We start from the raw sequence: 19,739 nt of genomic DNA on the forward strand, positions 1-19,739 counted from the left end.
TCCGGTCCTCCAGACACACACACACACACACACACACACACACACACACACACACACACACACACACACACACACACACACACACACACTGAAACTGACAGACGACCGCAGGGCAGACAAGTTCAACGACGGCAAGTACACAGCTTCCGGCCTCAGCCTTCAACATAAAAGCACGCAGACATAGTTTGAGTTCAGAATAATATTGTTTATTTATATATTAACAACAACAACATCTATGATATATCTATTTAATATGATTTTCAATAAAAGGCTTCAATGATATCAATTAAATTGTTGTTTTTTTGGATTCAGAGTAACAGGTGGAATCCCCTTCCCCCCCAACAGAAAAAAATTTCACATAAACATTAAACATTTTTAAAGAGAACCAAATATCATATAGACATTAAATGAATGCACAAAAATATAGATGCAACACTTTTGCTTTTCTCCCATTTTTCAAAGAAAAGACTGAAGACTGTTGTTTCTGCTCTGAAAGGCTTATTTCTTTCACATTTTGTTTGTTTGATCTGTTAGTGAGCATTTCTCATCTGAAAAGACCATCCATCCACCTGACACGTGTATCACCTAGACTCTCATTAACCAGGTTTTTCTGACATTTTAATGCTTGTATTTTGAAGTTACCATCACATAATTTCCTGTCAAACTTTTTCCTGACTTGACAAATCTCTCTCACGCACACACACACACACACTTAAACACACACGCAGGTTGGGTTTCATCACTTTTCTGGACATTGCAGAGACTTACATTCATTTCCTGGAGACTTAGCCTAACCTTAACCTAAACCTCACCTTAACCCCAGTCTTCACCTTTAAATTTAACGATTTCCATTATGGGGACTTGTATTTTGTCCTCACAAGTTTAGCAAGTCCCCACAGTGTGACTGTGTAAACAGATTCGTGTCCACACAATAATACATGGTCACACACTCAGCTCTACACTCACCTGTCGCACTACCTCACTGATCTGTGATTGGCTGTTCAGCCTGGGACACACATCACACCTGTCAGTCACAGTGATTCACCAACCATCCAATCAGAGAGCAGGTGATGCTGGGTGGGTCACAGGTCACTTCACAGTGACCAAAATCTGAACCAGAAAAATTACATCACCACTCAGGAGAGTTTTGTTTGTTTATTTGTTATTATTGGAAATCAGAGGAGCTGCTTTGTTCAGAAAAATCAATCAAAATTATTCTTTTCACCGAAATAAGCAGAAATGTGAAGACAGAGGAAAGAGAGAGAGAGACAGTCGGTGTCTCTCGCTCGTTTCCAGGCGTCAGTGTGAATAAAGCTTCTTAGTTTGAATCTGTCGCTTTAAATTCTTTAATTGGCTTAATGGTTTTGCTTCTTTTTCATATGGAAACGAGTCTCCCCCTCCTCCCCCGCCTGGGAGCCACAGAGGAGAAGAAAAGGCATGAAAGGAGAGGAAAGGCAGAGGGGTGAGGAGGGGGGAGGAGAGGAAGAATAAAACAACAACACTTCTTCTTCTTGTGTTTGTGATGTCAGCTTGGCCGAAAACTCATCTGCTTTAGTCCAGGACCGGAGTCCTTGTTTGCCCCGTGTTTCATCTGTCAGGCTACAAAGACGCTACTGCTCAACCCTCTGATTGGTGGCGGTCATACCTTGAACCTGTGGGGAGGCCTGCAGCCAAGACCCGGGGACGGACCCCCCTCCGCCTTTTGGAGCCACATTGCACCAATCAGCCCACTTGACTGGACCCATTGCCACAGCGATGACTTATATACAATATGTCGACTGTTTCCTGACGTAAACCTGAACCCAGCCAGCTATCTGTGCTACACCGAACCATGACCTGACCAGGACCATGTCGCACCAGCGTAAATCCATCACTAACATTTTGTCTGTGAAGGTTCTCAGTCCTCCAGGTCTTGGTTATCCAGGCAGGGTTGGATCAAGGGCAGCTGGACTTGAAAACATTTCGCTTCTCATCAAAGAGGCTTTGACTCAGTTCTGACTGAGTGGTGGGGAAAATCTTCACAGACAACCATTATTCCCATATTCCTGTTAGGATTGTCAGTCATCCAAGTTATTTAACAGCTAGTCACAGGTGGCCTCATGTGACGACTGCCAGAGGGTTAAGACCTGGGACTCCCCACCAGTCAGTTAGAACTGAAGAAACCTCTTGGATGAAAGACCAGTTGCCCTCAAGTCAACCCTCATCACTAAGTTTGTGTTTAAAGTCTTTCTTAAGTTCTCATTGACTAACAAGTTTCAAATAATCCATCAATCCATCCATCCATCTATCACCGCTTATAGGGTGAAGGAGCAGGAGCTGATCCAGGCTGACAGTGGGCGAGAGGAAGGGTCCACCCTGGACAGGTCACCAGTCCATCACAGGCTGACACATAGAGTCAGACAACCATTCACACACATGTTCACACCTCCGGGTTGTCACCAGTTAACCTGCATGTGTTTGCACTGATGGAGGAAGCTGGTGCACCTGAAGGAAACTCCCACAGTCATGGAGGTAACATCAACAGAAAGACCCCAGAGGGTCCAAACCCTCAGCCTTCCTGCTGGGAGGTGACAGTGTAAACCATTGTAGCTTCAAACTGGTGAGTTAATAAAGCAGGATTCACCAGTCAAACACAAGAGAGGTCTGAGCTTGTTTCAGAACTAGTTCACGATGTACAAGCTGTTTCAATTCAATGATGATAAAATTCCACTTATGTTACAACACGTTTCCCTCTGAACTTACAATCAGCTGCTGCAACCGACTGCTGAGCCTGAGCTCCAACCACTGAAGGAGGAAAATACTTTTCAAAGGGGCGTCTCCAACACTCATACCATATTCAGGCGCACTTCAGAGACAACCAAGACATCATCCAGCAACAAGCTGCGTTGGACAATCACATACATGCAAACACTCTGTAACCTCAGTTCTGTAAGCAATGAGGCCGATAAAAGGATCATTATCTTCTGTGCTACGTTTTGGTGTCTCATAGTCAAACGGGACCAACTGGATCATGTCTTAGCTGGACCAGAACCAACACAACAACATCAACAGCTCAGTCTGCATCCGTGTTTAAAGACGGTTCAACTCAGAGTTCAGCGTTTGTTAAACTGATGAAACTGCAGACTGATGACGAATCAGAGCTGAAGCCTGATCAGTTTGTTACACAGAGGTTTTTTTAAGTGTTGAGTCAGAAACAATGGAGCTGTTCTTCTTAACAGAACAAAACGTCTGCTGTTCAACACACAAATACACACACACACACACACACACACACACACACACAGTGAGCAGTGTGTGTAATGTAGGAGGGTTTATTGTGCCGTTCTGCTGATTGAAAACATTTTTCAGATTGTTAAAAATCCTCTTTGGATTTACTGGACGGAAAAGTCATAAAAGTGTCTGATAAACTTGTTTCATTCTCTTCTCCTGAAATGCTAACATTAGCCATGTTAGCTACATTAGCGACATTTGCTCCCGCGGTGGAAGAAGTAATCGTGAAGCTGCCCATGTCAGTGTCATAACATATATCTTTCTAGTATATCATTAGCGGTCAAGGTGCAGCAGGATGTAGTTCAGTCCATGTTGACTACACCCTCCACCGACCTCAAACGAACGTCGACTATGAACATAATCCAGCTAGTGATCATGTTTGCCAGCGCCACGTAATTATGAGCCCAAGTAGGTGTACATGAACATCATTTCTAGGACACAATGTTGTCCATACTTAAAGCCATGTGAAACCGGCTGTCAGGCAACGGGCAAAGAATGTGGGACATGTCAGCAGCAGGTTAGCTAAGAACAACAACACAATGAGCAATGGGCCATGTAAATTAGGAATGTTCACATATCTGGATTTTTACAAGCTAGGCCTTAAGACTTTGTGGTGGTAAGATAAGATAAGATAAGATAAGATAAGATAAGATAAGATCAAGTTTGTAGTCTCAGGCACAAACTGATGACCCTCCTGATTTTGGACTGTCTGGCGCTCGAATCTGAACTTGTGGTGAACTCTGTGCTGAAAAAGCTCCAGTTATTTATGGTGGACTATAAAAGCCAAGTGTTACACTGGAGCAGTATTTATTGTACTGCATCTTATTATATGTAAATGTAGTATATCAATGCTCAGTGTTACTTATTTTTTTTAAAGACAGAGTTGTCTTGAATAAGTAAAATCTGCCAAACATAAGCAGAAACCTGCTCCACCTCACGACCTCATGCACCTGTTAACCTGATCCTTGTTGCTTGACAGATGGGTTGTCTTTAAACTGGTTTCGATCCAACATGACTGGCTGAGATGTCGGTTAGTCTGGGTGATCATGTATGTGTTATTGTTAGTATTATCATAACTGTTACTATGTTGTAAGATATTAGTGGTTCGATTCAACATAAGCTTAAAATAAGCATTAAATAATTAAACACTTTTCTGTTTCACATTCAGACAGCTGAGAGTCCTGATGGGCAAGTAAAACATACTTTCTGTTAAAACATGCGTTTGTTCAGTTTCCTTCTCTCCCCGAGGTTCTAAACTGTCAAATCACTACAAGAAAAGAGCTGCTGAATGAACAGTGTGTGTGTGTGTGTGTGTGTGTGTGTGTGTGTGTGTGTGTGTGTGTGTGTGTGTGTGTGTGTGTGTGTGTGTGTGTGTGCGCTCAGATCAGCTGACTGTGTGTTGGATAATTGTTTCCATCAGACAAAAGAACAAAAGGAAACAAATGTCCGTCTGTCTGCTGAGATTTCCACATCAGAGTGATGAAACGTCCAGTTTTTATAGAATCATCGGTGATGTTACAGATCAGACTGACTAACAGAGTTTCACTGTTTCACTGTGAAACTATTCCCGACATTCAGGGAGAGGTTGTTATTTCTGCACCACGTGGGAATCGGGTTCACCTCGTTCCTGTTGTCAGTCTTATCGTTGTTGCTGATGAGACCCACCACAGTCGTGTCGTCCATAGATTTTATGAGGCGACTGGTGCTGTGGGTGGGGGCACGGTCGTCCCTGTGCTCAGTGTGATGGTGCTCGATGTGTTGCTGCTCATGTACAGCTTGTGATCTTTCTGTGAGAAAGTCCAGCAACCATTCACAGAGAGAGGTGCTCAGACTCACACACCGTGTGTCTGTAGGTGTATTTCTATGTGTGTGTGTCCTTTTTGTGTGGTGCTGTGTGAATGTTGTGATTGTGACCTGCCCACAGACTGCAGGCTGAAATTAGCTTTAAGCTAACTCGAAAGCTAACATTTATGTTACATATTGCTTGTGTTTTCTTACAAAAGCGACAGATAGATGAATGGATGTTCTCTGCTGTCCTCTGGCAGGTTGTGAGCTAACAAAAGGATGTTATCAGACTGAATGTTCTACTGATTCTGGACCAGTCCTGATCTGAACTTCCTGTTTCTACCTGTGGACAAACACAGGTGGGCGGGCGAGGTAGAGACAACACTGACAGCCTCCTCTCTCTCTCTCTCTCTCTCTCTCTCTCCTCTGCTGAAACACAAGCAAAGGCTTTAAATATGCAAACATTCAGATACCATCATCTCCTCTGCAGGAGGAACAAGTACTTTGCTTTACTTCAATATTTCTACATCAAGTTACTTCATATTACTACTGTACTTCATTTCACAAGAAAATACTTTAAACTGAATGAAGATGATAATGCATGTGTACTTTTACTTAATGCGGGTCAGACTTTGAACATTTTAAGACTGTGGTATTTGTACTTTTCCTTCAGTGCAGGCTCAGAGTACTACCTCCTCATGTGTGATGGATGGAGGAGGTCCTGGGAAAGGTCCTGGCTGGTCTTGGTCCAGGTTTTGGACTGAGCCAGACTAATGAACCAGCACAGACTCCACAAATCAACCTGAGACACAAAGACCAGAAGAAGAAGCTTTTATTGTGAAGATTTAATTAAAGGTGTAGTTCACCCAAAACGAAGGTTGTGTCACTGAGGAGGAGCTCCTCCTGCTCAGCACTGATGTCTGAAACACTGTTCTCAGATCAGTTTGGACATCTGAGGATGCACAATGATGAGAATCATACCGGACTTCCGGTTCATTTAACAACTTTCACCTTTTACTCTTTCCTGCTCCTCCTCACCCTATCACCTCTTCTTCTCTTCCTCCTCACTCTCCTCCCTCCCCCTCTCATTCTCCCACAGTCTCTCCTCCAGTCTTTGAGGAGATCTTGATGTGTTGTAGGATGATTGGGTTGAGTCCAGACCTCCATGTTGTCTGAAAGGAGAGGTCTGACCCCTCTACCCTCCTCCCTCTGCGCTTCGTCCTCCCCCCGCTGCCGCCTCCTCCCCCCGCCTGGTGTCTTTGTCTCTGTCCTTGGCAGTCTCAGCGAGTCCTCAGAGCGTCTTTCAGGAGCAAAGAAAAGCAGATTGTCTTCATTAAGGGGGACGCCTTGTTTCAGGAAGTCCAGGCCGGGAGGAGGGGAGGAGGGGGGAGGCACAGAGAGGGAGGTGAAGCAGAATTTCAAGGCGAACGTCTTTGTGTCGGGTGTTTTCCGCCCGGCGACAGCTGATTCATATTCAAATGGAGCTTCTGAATGGAGGGTTCACACACATTCCAACACACACACACACACACACACACACACACAGAAACACACACAAAGACACAGAAACACACACACATAGAGAGGCACACATGAACACACAAAGACACACACAGACACAGAGGTATAGGAGGAGAGGAGGACGTAGAGAAGGAGAGGAGGAGGTATAGAAGGAGGGTAGGAGGTAGAGAAGGAGAGGAGGAGGTATAGAAGAAGGGTAGGAGGTAGAGAAGGAGAGGAGGAGGTATAGAAGGAGGGTAGGAGGTAGAGAAGGAGAGGAGGAGGTATAGAAGGAGGGTAGGAGGTAGAGAAGGAGGGGAGGAGGTAAAGAAGGAGAGGAGGTAGAGAGGGAGGGTGGGAGGCAGAGAAGGAGGGGAGGAGGTAAAGAAGGAGGGGAGGAGACAGAGAGGGAGGGTAGGAGGTAGAGAAGGAGAGGAGGAGGCATAGAGGGAGGGGTGGAAATAGAGAGGGAGAGGAGGAGATAGAGAAGGAGGGGAGGAGATAGAGAAGGAGGGGAGGAGGTAGAGAAGGAAATGAACAGAATTCTCATCCAATCTGACGTTCTGACTTTTATTAGTACTGCCTGGTGATGTCACGTCCACCTGTGTTGAAATGTTACCTGGATGCTCAGGTGTGAACTTGTGTTTTCACCTGCTGGTTTTGAGGTTGTCCTCATTGAGATCTTACTGCTTTTCATTCCTTCCCACACACACTGCTTTCTTCTCACGCACTTCTGTTCAATAACATAAGTTTTGGTGCTTTCACGGCGTCATGGCAGAAGATTCGCTGCATTTACACCTGGCCAACATCCGAACGACGAGAACCAGACCACCTGCAGCTGCAGTCGGGCAGATCCAATCACAATGCATTTACACCTTGCATCAACATGCATTATTCCTCAGCCTGACGACATGGCCTGACACACATCGCATTTTAAAACCGGGGTGTACACGGGGTCGAACAGAAGCAGCAGGATGAAGAGTACAGCTCAAACCACGTGACGTCACACATGTCTGCAACACATGAAAATACAAAATCAACATAAAAATCAAAGACCACGAGAAGCTGAAGGCTCACAATGACACGGAAATGACTACATTTAGAGTTTCTTCATGGTGGTTTGAGTCCCTTTGTGGTCATTCTGCGTCTCTGACATAGTGACACGAGAACCACCTGACCTGATACTGATCAGATGTTGAAATAAAACTGTCTTTCTGGGAACTTCTCATTGGTCCAGCTGCTCCAGACTGCTGTGTTGTCATTGGACGATTGTCTGGATTTTTTTTTTTTTGTGAGGTAGGAGGAGCTGCCTATCTGTCTGTCAGAGGAATCGGGGGTCCCGATTGGCTCTCCGAGAGTGGAAGCGGATCTCAGACAGTTTAGAGTTGATCCCGGAGCCGATGACTCCTTTCTTGGCGAGAGGAAATCGAGCCAAGATGGCATCTGAGAAACAGAGAGAGGAAGACCGTCAGATAGAAGATAAACAGATTAAAGGAACGTTTCCATGAACTGTCTGAACCTACTGAAGATGGCGTTGATCTTGTGTGGGTCGAGCGCGCTGCGCTGCGGTTGGAAAGCGGGCCGGCGGCTCCGTCCGCCTCGCAGGTTACTGTTCATCAGTGTGTTCATATCAAACACACCCATCAGTAGTGTCCGGGCCATCGCCGTGGGAGACTGCGCCTGATTGGCTGCCTGCCATGAACGGACTTCACAGAGAACACCAGAGCCCGGATACACCTCGACCTGGCTCATCTGGACAGAAGGACACAGTGACACCAGTTTAAAACCAGGACTGATTAAATCCAATCTGATAAGTTCAAACCAGATCAAGGTCATTTAAACTATGTCAAATCAAACCAGGTCAGATGAAACCAAATCAGATGGTTTAAAACAGTGAAGCTGGAGTGCTTCAGTAGTCGATCAGATTAAAACCATTACAGTGTAACCAGAGCAGATCCAGGCCTACTGGATCCAATCCAGTGTAAACAGATCTTGTTTATATAGATCAGATCAGGTGAAAACCTGATCAGATCCAGTGTAAGCAGATTTGATTAAACTAGTTCCAGTGTAACCAACCAGATCTAATGCAACCAGATCCAATCCAGGGTAAACTGGATCAGATCCAATGTAAACCATTTATTAGTAAACCAGTTCCATTGGTGTTCTCACATGTCCATTCACGTGTCCAGAAGTACACTGGCTCTCAGAGCAGCTCCTCCTCAGCTCCTCCATGTCGGTCTGGCTGCAGAGCGGTGCCTCCTCCCCCATGTGGCTCCCCAGGCCCGGGTCGGCTCCTCCTGGCACCTCCTTATCCTCAGAGCCCAGCGGGCCCCAGGACTCCAACATATCCCCACTCAGCTCCTCCTGGAACTGCTGGAGGTAGACCTGGGGGCTGAGGTCTCCGTCCTGATTGGTTGCATTGTGGTGGTGCGAGTATGAGGCATAACTGTCGTTCCTGCCCGTTGCCATGGAGACCGAGTGATGACTGTTGGCCTGGCCCAATGTCTGCCACATGGTGGACAGAAGCCCCGGGATTTCTGGGAAATGTAGTCACATTGTGTCATAAAAACAAAACAGTTAAAATCAAAATAGATCAGTTTAATTCAGAAGGGACTCACCGTGGACCAGCATGTTCTTCAGTCTCTGGTTCTCCGCTGACAGCTCGGCTTTCTCTCTCTCCAGCTCTTGAACCCGCGAACGCAGGAAGTGAAGCTCAGTGGTCTGTGACTGGGTCAGGCCCAACACACCTGACTCACCTGACTCCACCTTCACCACCTGTAGGAGGGAGGGGGGAGGTAACAGTGCGTCTCACTGTCGATCAACACATTAATAAACCTGATACCAGTGAAATAAGCCAAAACTTTTCCTCACATCTTGTTTGTGCACTCAGTTCTCTAGAACTACGATGAAGTTATTTTCTATTGTAAAATAAAACTTTTACTCTTTTCTACATGTTTGTTTCGACATTTGATATGGGTCTTTGAGCAATTTTCAATTAAAGATGGAGTTTCAAGCACAGTAACACAAGGTGGAAATACTCACAGACAAGTACTCCAAAATGTTACGTAAGTAAATGTATCAGGATATCAAACAGGTGACAAAACCGATAAACTAGAGAGAATGAGACATTCAAACATAAAATAAACTCCTGCTCAGACTTCACACAAACAATTCAGGTTGATCAGAATCAGCCTGCAGCGCCTCCCACAGGTCAGAGTGCCAAACTGCACCAACGGAAATAAGCAGCTGAGCAGATGATGGCTGACTAAAACACGGAAAATAAAACCTTTACTTTTCTTATTTCTACTTCACAGCTTTTTGTCTGTTTCTCTTTGTATTTCATCTTATCATATATCTTATTCTCACACATCGTTCTTCAGACAGATTCGTGTTTTATCAAGATTAGCTGCTGTTTCATATGTTTCTACTTGTTTTAATACGTCCATTGCTGTGACTCAAGCTGACTCATTTTTCAGGAGCCAAAGAATTACACTGAATTTATCATTAAATATGGTGTTTGTGAAATATTCATTGAAAAGTTTCTGTTTATTACAAACTGCATGAATTCAACTCATTTACAGCATTAAGGAGTAAACGGACTGTGGATTACAGCTACGCCTCCTGCCTGACACCCACTAACACTTCAACATCTGTTGTGAATTGGCGCTATACAAATAAAACTGAATTGAATTAAATTACGTTGACTGAATACTCTGAAACACAAGTCAAAAACCTGATTAAAATTCAAGCGGTTTGATTAAAAGCAACAGATTGGAAAACAAATTCATTGCTTGTTCAAATAGTCTTATGATCAAGTGTTCCTAATTAATCTTAGTTAATTAGTTATTTGATTTTTATGTCACGTCTCTCCTGCACGGTGTCATTTCTGTCAGCTAATTATATGAAATATAAACTGCTGTATAACAGCATGTATGGACATATTTACACATTAAATCATCTTACTATCAAACAATAAACGGACAAATCATGAGTGTTCAGTGTTTTGAACCAATGATTGATTGATTGATTGATTGATTGATTGATTGATTGATTGATTGATTGATTGATTGATTGATTGATTGATTGATAGCAAATTGGACTAAAATCTGTTCAGACTATAAATAATCTTCATTTATTTGACGATAAAGACAGGATTCAGATTTTTAAAACTAAAGTTTAGATTCTTGTGAAATCATTATTTTAGCGGAAGCTTTTTAATTCTTTATTGGTCAGCAGCTCACTCCGACGTCAGCTTTTAAAAGTGACATCATGACCACAGCTGAGCACCAATCAATACATCTGATTATTGACCCGCAGACGTTCGTCGATACCGTTCTAACAGCTGTAGTGATCGGCAGCAGTGCAGAGTGTTTTTCTCGGTAAACTGAGAATAAAGTGAATCACAGCACACACTGCAGTATGTCCGACATGTCTCTGGATGACCGGGGTCTCACCGTCGGTCCGTTGCCGCCGCTGTGTGTCCGCGGCAGGACGTTGCTGTCCGGACTGTCCGTCATCTGCACACACGAACCGGAGACACGAGCGGGACTCAAATGTCCGAGAGAACCCGGTAATGTGCCGGGACTTTGACCGCCGGCCGCCGCTCACAAAAGCACACAAAGAAGAAGAAGAAAAAAAATGAAAAACAAGTTTATTAAAATTCATAGGTACCTCCATTTCCGGTGCTGCTTCGTGACGTCATGTCTGTGCGACCGCGGTGCAGTTTTAATAAAGGGACGATGGCAGCGTTTGAGCGTGTGTGAGACTACAGTACCCAGAAGGCACCGCGGCCGGTCAACTGTAAACATGAAGGGAGACTGAAGGACGAGGTGAATGATGATCGGTGAGTTCTGCTCGCTCCTACTGCGTTCTGCTGACTGGTACTGTGGTTCTACTGCGTTCTGCTGACTGGTACTGTGGTTCTACTGCGTTCTGCTGACTGGTACTGTGGTTCTACTGCGTTCTGCTAAATGGTTCCATGGTTCGAACTGTGTTCTGTTCGCATGTGTTCAGCTGTGCTTCCTCACTATCACCAACTGATCGATCATCTGATCAATACGTCATATCTGAACTTATGGGTGATAACATATTCAGTGTTGGAAAAAGGACAGTACACAAGCAACTGCATATATTAAAGTATTAGCGGTAAAGGTTTGCAAGTTTTCACAACTTCATGTATTGTAGTTTCAGTGATAACAGTACACTAGTATTGTGGGTATTAATGTATTAGCAGTAATTCTTGCCGATAATCAGAGTTGGTTTCTCAGTGGGTCACTGAGAGGGCTGAACAGGAAGTGGTTAATGGTGGTTCGTAGGATTCAGTCTGACATGTCACCTGTCACCTGACATGTCACCTGACCTGTCATCTGACCTGTTGCCTGCGCGTGTCTCTCCAGTGTTTGTACGGTATAACCTAGGGCCAGGTGTGGCGGTGGAGCTGCAGGAGGAGGCGAGTGTGGCCGAGCTGAAGGAGGTGGTGGGGAGTCAGCAGGGAGTCCGACCAGAGCACCTCAGGGTTCTTTTCGCTGGGAAGGAGCTGAAGAGTACCGTCACACTTCAGGTGAAGGCAGTTTAAGAGCTAAAATGAGTGCATGAGGAAGGGTTACTAGATGGAGGAGTCCTCACCTCCTCTTGGTTGCTCCATCCTTTATTGCCCTGTCCTTCCTCTTCTCCTCCTCCTCTCAGGACTATGACCTCCCGGAACAGAGCACAGTCCACGTCGTCCTCTCTCTAACAGGTCCCTCCTCCTCCCGGTTACTCTCCCTGGCTGAAGCAGGGGAGGAGGAGCAGAACAGCCTGACCAGGCTGGACCTCAGCTCCTCACGCCTCCCCTCCACCTACTCCAGCCTGCCGGTGGTCCTCGAGAGGAACGATGGAGGAGAAGGAATAGGTGACGAAGGAGCAGAGGAAGTGAGAGAGAGGGCGAGACAGGAGGCACAGGCTACAGGTGTGAAAGGTCAGAGCGGGTAACCACAGTGTCTGTTCTCCCGTAGTCTGTCAGCAGTAGTACTCTGACTGTGTGTACTTGTGTGTACAGGTGTGCGTACCTGCAGTACTTTCTTTGTGTACTGTAAGACCTGCAGGTCTGTCCAACCAGGAAAACTGAGAGTACGCTGCAGAAGCTGCAGACAGACGACACTGACACTCAGCAGGGTGAGAGCAGTATTTATACTGCAGTAACACAGTATTTATACTGTAGTAACTCAGTATTTATACTGTGTAACACAGTATTTTATACTGTAGTAACTCAGTATTTATACTGTTGTAACACAGTATTTTATACTGTAGTAACTCAGTATTTTTACTGCAGTAACACAGTATTCATATTGTAGTAACTCAGTATTTATACTGTTGTAACACAGTATTTTATACTGTAGTAACTCACTATTTATACTGTTGTAACACAGTATTTTATACTGTAGTAACTCAGTATTTTTACTGCAGTAACACAGTATTCATATTGTAGTAACTCAGTATTTATACTGTTGTAACACAGTATTTATTTTGTTGTAACACAGTATTTATACTGTATTAACACAGTATTTGTGCTGTAGTAACACAGTATTTATACTGCAGTAACTCAGTATTTATACAGTAGTAACACAGTATGTATTTATTTCCAGAGACTCGTTCACACACAGAGTCATTATGATTCCCTCAGCAGCACACGTGATGATGAGGATGATGATGATGATGATGAGGATGAGGATGATGATAATGATGATGATGATGATGAAGATGAATCCTCTCTGTCAGGGGCCGTCCTGTTGGGATGACGTTCTCCTCCGAGGTCGTATCCACGGTGTGTGTCAGTCAGATGGTTGTCATGGCAACGAAGCGGTAAGCGTGCAGAGCTGTTGTCTCATGTGGCGTTCACAGCTCTGTGTTTCTGCTTCTGTGCGCCAGCTGTTTAACTGACGTCAGTCCATGCAGTGGCATTCTGGGAGATGTTGTTTTACTGATGTACTGTGTGTGTGCGTGTGTACAGGAGTTCTACATGAAGTGTGGATCCCATCCGACCTCAGATGACGACCTCTCTGTGGCCCTCGACCTCATCATGACCAACATTAGAGATGTCCCCTGTATCGCCTGCACTGACACCAGGTGACACACACACAAACACACACACACACACACACACACACACACACACACACACACACACACACACTAGAATCAATTCTGTTAAATGTGTGTTTATTGTCTGCTGTGGGAGAGAGAAAACATCTCTGCCTGTCTTCTTGCCTGTCTCTCCGTCAGGGACGTGGTCCTGGTGTTCCAGTGTTCGGAGCGTCATGTGATCTGTCTCGACTGTTTCCATCTTTACTGTCAGACTCGACTGAACGAGCGACAGTTTGTTTACCATCCTGTGATTGGCTACTCACTGCCGTGTGCTGGTGAGACTCTGTGTGATGTCACTGCAGCAGCAGAAATCTGTTTTATGACTAACTGCATTTGTGATCAATAGTGACTGTCACTTGGCTGATCAATAATCTGTTTATCTATTGAAGCATATGTGAAATATGTCTGATATTTGTTTCTAGCTTTTGTCAAACAAACAGCACGAACATCGTCATCATCATCTTCGTCTTTCATCTGTGTCACTCAGGTGAACAATTCAACCAATAAATGTGATTAAACATGTCTATCTGTGTCTCCAGCCGGCTGCGCTGAATCTCTCGTTAAAGAGTTGCATCATTTCAGGATTTTGGGAGATGATCAGGTGAGTGTTCCTTCCTCTCTCTGTGATTGGTCAGTGTGCTCCTCTGATGATGACGCCTCCCTCTGTTGTTTTTTTCATGTTTTTTTTCCGTCACATCCGACAAGCTGCTTTCCCTCAGATTTCAGGCAGATTTTGTTTCTGGCTCTTTGTCTCTCAGTATGGACGCTACCTGCACTACGGGGCGGAGGAGTGCCTGCTGATGAGTGGAGGACTGATGTGTCCGTCACCTGAGTGTGGGGCGGGGCTTGTCCCACCTGAGGACAGCAGAAGGGTGGAGTGTGACAGACAGCACGGCTGTGGCTTTGTCTTCTGCAAAGACTGCAGGGAGAACTACCATGAAGGGGAGTGTCATGCAGAACTGGCCCCGCCCACAGGTGACGCCTCACAGGTGAGCCAACCAATCAGGAAACAGATCAGATGAACAGTCAATATTATTGACTGTGGATGTCTTTGTGTTTATGAATCAATCTTCATGTCCAAAGCAAGAAACAGTTTCTCCTCATCTCCTTGTCTCTCCTGTCCTGCTCCTCCTGTCCTCGTCGTCCTCTTCTTCTTCTCAGGTTTTTGTGGTGGACGAGGAGGCATCTCTCAGAGGGAGGTGGGATAGAGCCTCCCTGCTCCTCCTGCAGGAGTCGACCAAACGCTGCCCTCAGTGTTCAGTTCCTGTGGAAAGAAACGGTGAGAAATACAAACAGCTTCTAATGAACCAGTTTGTGCATCATGTGGTCTGAACTGGTCTGAACTGGTCTGAACTGGTCTGAATTGGTCTGAACTGTTCTGACCTGGTCTGACCTGTTCTGACCTGGTCTGAGCTGGTCTGAGCTGGTCTGAACTGGTCTGACCTGGTCTGACCTGGTCTGAACTGTTCTGACCTGGTCTGACCTGGTCTGAACTGGTCTGAACTGTTCTGACCTGGTCTGAGCTGTTTTGACCTGGTCTGACCTGGTCTGACCTGGTCTGAACTGTTCTGAACTGTTCTGACCTGGTCTGACCTGGTCTGAACTGTTCTGACCTGGTCTGACCTGGTCTGAACTGTTCTGGCCTGGTCTGACCTGGTCTGAACTGTTCTGAGCTGGTCTGAACTGATCTGAACTGTTCTGACCTAGTCTGTCCTGGTCTGACCTGGTCTGAAGTGTGTTCGGTGTGTAAGGAGTGTGTTGTCTCCCCCTGCAGGCGGCTGTATGCACATGCAGTGTCCTCTGTGCAAAGCAGAGTGGTGCTGGCTCTGCGGCGTCACCTGGAACAGAGACTGTATGGGAGACCACTGGTTCGGATGAAACACACAAACACACGCAGACCCTTCAGCGGCTGTCAGGAGGATCTGGGAATCAAACTGGCGACTCTGATCAACCAGCTGAGCTTCAGTCATGGAACACTAATAATAAAACAATACAATCAATAAACTTAGCCACTTGTGAGGCGTTAAGGCCTGCCTGGTTTGTCTGTGTTTTTCAGCTCCACATCAGATCTCAGGAGTTTAAAGAGTTAAAACCTGGAAGACAAGAACACTGAGAGCAGTAAATGCAGTACAGGGATGATAGCTTAGTCATCATCCTCCTTTCTCCCACCACCTCCACCTGGTAGAGGAGGCGTCTCAGGACAGAGCTGGTCTTCTTTGCCAGTCTGTTCAGTCTCCATCCTGGCCCAGCATATATGCATATATAACAGACTTATTTGCTCTAACAATAACTTAAATGTGTCCGTCTCAGGAGGCTTAAAAACTGTGTGGTGTAAATATGAAGCCATCCAGCAGGTGGAGCTCATGTGATCCAACAGGAAGCTGTGTGTGTGTTTTACAAATTAAAGGTTCCGTTGATTCATTTCTGGTTTCAGTTTCTGGTTTTCATTCATCTTATTCCTGTTTGAGTAAAAAAAGGCAGTTGTGTTCGGTCTGAGACCTGGACCCTCCACCCACTGATAAGATAATCCATAAACCTTTGAGCAGGGCAGCAGGCTGATAAATGTCACTGTCAGATGATTTTATGGTTTTGTTTTGAGCAGCTGAAGCTTACTCACACAGATCTGGATCTGCTCAGTCTGGGACCAAGAGGTGAAGACTCAGACAGATCTGGATCAGCTTGGTCCCTCAGAACCTCAAGGTGAAGACAGATCCACAGACGCTCCTTTGCTGGTTTTAGTCCCTTAGGGGACAGAAGACAGTGGACACAATGTGGAAATAGTTCTGACCTAATAGTTCCACCTTGTTTCAGGAGGTCCAGAAGGTTTCAGGTAGTCCAGCAGGTCCTTGAATGTGGAGGTCTGGAGTTCTGACCTGGTGGACGGAGACTCAACAGAAGGAGGATGAAGAGGGGCACCCGGGCTGATCTGACAGGTCTGCAGAATCCTGGACTGGAGCTGGAGATGACAGGAACCACCAACGTGATCCAGGTGAGTCAGAGCTGTAACAAGATCCGGGTCCCCCTGCAGTATGAGTGTTTGTTTCAGTTTGCTGGGATTCTCAGACGGGTGGAGTTTAACTCATGAACTCTGGAAAAGATTTTTCTTATAACAATCAGAATAAACTTTATTCTTAAAGATATTTTTTAAAACAAGGAACCAAAGAAAAAAACAGCAAAGGAAATCTGTCTCAAGACATAAAGGAACATAAAGGAACCTCTGAGATGTAGTAGAGTAGTACAGGTACCTTGAATTTGTACTGGAGTGCAGTACAGTAAATGTACGTAGTTACATTCCACCACTGTCCTCAGGTGTCTGTTGTTATCAGGTCTCTGTTTGTCCTTAGGCCTCGGGGTGTCCTCAGGGATCCAGGTCCTCGGTGTCAGCGGCAGGAAAGACTGCAGCTCGGTGGGCGTCGTACTCCTGCGGCCGCTGGAAGCAGAGAAGAAGAAAAGTGACAGGTGGCACACAGAGTCCAGGTGATCTTTCCGTCAGTTTAGAGGATCTGGATTTATTAAAGGTTTAATGAGTTTAATGTTCAGGTGATCAGCTGAGGACGAAGTACAGAGGTCTGGCTGAGGATTATGGAGGTGATGAAGAGCAGAGAGACGAAGCTGACACAACAAATAAAATCCAACATCTGAACAGAATACTGCTGAATCACTTCAGACATCTGGCTTCGACCAACCGGGACACTGACCAGGTAACACTGACCAGGTAATACTGACCAGGTACCAGGACTTAATGATTCATGTAAGAAAATATAATGAACACACCTGATGAAGTATTTCCAGCTTCTTAAACCCAAATATATCTTCAACAATTATTTTATCTATCAAAACAATCCATGTGCGAAAACATTACAGTACAAACAAGAACGATGATGATGATGATGATGATGATGATGATGATGATGATGATGATGATGATGGCCATCGAAGTCTGCAAGAACTACTTAACAGAGGAAAACATTGCGCCCCCTTTTTCCAGCCAAACTATAGACATAATATGAATAACATTCACAGTGAGTGAAGCTGTGTGGTGAAGAAACTCCTCCTGAACCTGCTTGTGTGCTCATGCAGGTGGACCTTCAGTTTGTGGATGGAGTGATCTCCGACGGCGCCGATCCAAACAGCTCAGACAGATACGGGCAGACCATCCTGCATGAGGTCAACACGTCATCTTTATTTTCATTTTTATTCGGTGTCACTACAAATATTTACAGTCATACAGTGATTTTGAATATCAGCATGTAGTTCTAAGCTAACTCAGAACAAACACTGAATACATTTTAAACATACTACATGCTAAACAACATGAACAGTAATACTTTGCAGAACAACCACAAAGACACATGAAACTACAACACACAAAACCTGAACAATCATCATCACATTCAAATTCAAGTTTAATGAACACACACCACAAAATCATTTCTGTCCTACTACTGTTTTTTTATTTTCTAAGAATCAGTTTTAGCATTTTTCTGACACAGTGAAGCTCTCTGCAGAGATGTTTTGTGTTCGTGTGATTAAGTTTGTCTCCTCTGCTGTGTGCGCTCAGATCTCCAGGGCGTGGAGCGTGGATGTGATGCGATTCTTCCTGGACCGGGGCTCTGACCTCCTCCGGCCAGATCAGTTTGGAGTCACAGCGCTTCACGTGGCCTCAGCGCTGGACTACCAGGACATGGTTCAGTTCCTCCTAGACCGAAAAGGTCTGTATGAAGTGTGCAGGGTAAGGTCAGGGTTATGGTAAGGATAAGTCTCCAGCAAATGAAAGTCAGTCTATGTAATGTGTGTGTGTTGTCCTCAGCTGATCCAGAGGCTCGGACTCTTCTGGACCAGCAGACTCCTCTTCACTACGCTGCCAAGAATGAAGCTGTAGGTTCCATCAGACTGCTGCTGCAGGCCGGAGCCTCCATCAGCTCCACTGACTACAAACACAGAACTCCACTGCAGCTCGCCGCCAACCACGGTACAGCTGACAACACCACTGACATGGCTACTGATATACTCGCTGATTTCATCACTGATGCCATCTCTACTGACTCACTACTGTGATGCTATGCTAACTCGGCTGGCACTGCAGAGTCAGTACTCACTCATTGGGTCATTTCTGAATAACCAATGTCTGTGTGTGATTTCAGAGCGCAGTGAGGCAGCTCGGGTGTTGTTGGAGCTTGGGGCAGAGGCAGGGATGAAGGACTCTGATGGACAGCTGTGTATAACTGCTCTGATTGGCCAGATCGGTCCAGTGGTAACAATGAACTGCCTACTAACAGATAACAGGGCTGTGATAGGTCCAAAAAAAAACAGCCATCAGTAAAACAACAATATTTCAACATTTGTGTTTCCCTGTGTATTATAAAAATGAAAAGATAAATAGAATAGAATAGAATAGAATAGAATAGAATAGAATAGAATAGAATAGAATAGAATGGGCTAAATTCTGGTGTTGATCAGTGTGGTTGTGTGTTATGCTCAGGCCCAGCTGGCACTCAGTCAGTTCCATGTGACCGACAGAATGACCAGACAGCAGTGCTACTACCTGAACCTGCTGGAACCAGAACGACACTCACCTGAGACTGTCCAGCAAGGTAACACTGCCTCTACTGCTTCTGTAGTACTACAATAGGCTACTACAGCCATGCTTACTTCCCCCCCGTTTGGTATTCCATTGGTTCTTCTAGTTCTTCACTGGCGTAGCTTTAGGTTGTTTGTCTGACTCTACCTGTCTGACCCACCTGTTGTGTTTTGTAGAAGCTGTCACCAGTGAGCCAACATCTCCAGTAAGTCCCTCAGTCAACGTCAGAATCAGATTTATTGGCAAAGCATGTTTACATTATGAGGAATTTCACTCAGCTTTTTTTCCTCACAAAGCACTTAGAAAGGAATAGACGCCACAGTTATCTGTAGTTCAGGTCAGTGTGGAGTTCACTGAACTGGACTCTGTTATACTGGACAGTGATTAATGAACTGTGTACAGTGAACTGCAAAGAGTGAACAGTGAACGGTGAGCTGTGTTTGTGTTTCACTGCATGGTTGCTGTGGTGTCAGCTGGAGGT

General features: G+C 45.2%; 3 protein-coding genes across 4 annotated transcripts in view; 2 read left to right on the forward strand and 1 right to left on the reverse strand.

Moving 5' to 3' along the window:
• Positions 1-7,725: 7,725 nt before the first annotated feature.
• LOC139341314 (uncharacterized) lies at positions 7,726-11,257 on the reverse strand. Its single transcript, XM_070977791.1, has 5 exons — positions 11,010-11,257; positions 9,174-9,330; positions 8,725-9,092; positions 8,079-8,307; positions 7,726-7,998 (listed from the first exon to the last, which is right to left on the reverse strand). Exons 1-5 carry the CDS (start codon positions 11,070-11,072, stop codon positions 7,877-7,879), a joined length of 939 nt encoding a protein of 312 aa, XP_070833892.1. The 5' UTR covers positions 11,073-11,257; the 3' UTR covers positions 7,726-7,876.
• A 48-nt stretch (positions 11,258-11,305) lies between these two features.
• On the forward strand, positions 11,306-16,377 carry prkn (parkin RBR E3 ubiquitin protein ligase). 2 transcript variants are annotated; one of them, XM_070977514.1, is made up of 11 exons: positions 11,306-11,398; positions 11,952-12,115; positions 12,241-12,502; positions 12,593-12,708; positions 13,312-13,395; positions 13,544-13,659; positions 13,816-13,952; positions 14,217-14,278; positions 14,436-14,666; positions 14,839-14,956; positions 15,452-16,099. In XM_070977514.1, exons 1-11 carry the CDS (start codon positions 11,389-11,391, stop codon positions 15,553-15,555), a joined length of 1,404 nt encoding a protein of 467 aa, XP_070833615.1. In that variant the 5' UTR covers positions 11,306-11,388; the 3' UTR covers positions 15,556-16,099. The 2 variants fall into 2 exon arrangements, with proteins under 2 accessions (XP_070833615.1, XP_070833614.1); XM_070977513.1 differs by having other exon boundaries at positions 11,332-11,398; positions 12,241-12,511; positions 15,452-16,377.
• Positions 16,378-16,579: 202 nt separating this feature from the next.
• The window catches only part of LOC139341550 (transient receptor potential channel pyrexia), a 7,433-nt gene continuing 4,273 nt past the window's right edge, over positions 16,580-19,739 (forward strand). Inside the window, exons 1-10 of the mRNA XM_070978107.1 lie at positions 16,580-16,712; positions 17,022-17,129; positions 17,218-17,378; positions 17,758-17,844; positions 18,239-18,400; positions 18,499-18,649; positions 18,822-18,931; positions 19,160-19,271; positions 19,435-19,463; positions 19,732-19,739. The exon at positions 19,732-19,739 is cut by the window's right edge and continues 84 nt beyond it. Coding sequence (XP_070834208.1) covers positions 16,580-16,712; positions 17,022-17,129; positions 17,218-17,378; positions 17,758-17,844; positions 18,239-18,400; positions 18,499-18,649; positions 18,822-18,931; positions 19,160-19,271; positions 19,435-19,463; positions 19,732-19,739 — 1,061 coding nt within the window. The remainder of the gene's footprint in view (positions 16,713-17,021; positions 17,130-17,217; positions 17,379-17,757; positions 17,845-18,238; positions 18,401-18,498; positions 18,650-18,821; positions 18,932-19,159; positions 19,272-19,434; positions 19,464-19,731) is intronic.

The sequence above is a fragment of the Chaetodon trifascialis genome, chromosome 13 (genome assembly GCF_039877785.1).
Source record: "Chaetodon trifascialis isolate fChaTrf1 chromosome 13, fChaTrf1.hap1, whole genome shotgun sequence".
Taxonomy (NCBI): Eukaryota; Metazoa; Chordata; class Actinopteri; order Chaetodontiformes; family Chaetodontidae; genus Chaetodon; species Chaetodon trifascialis.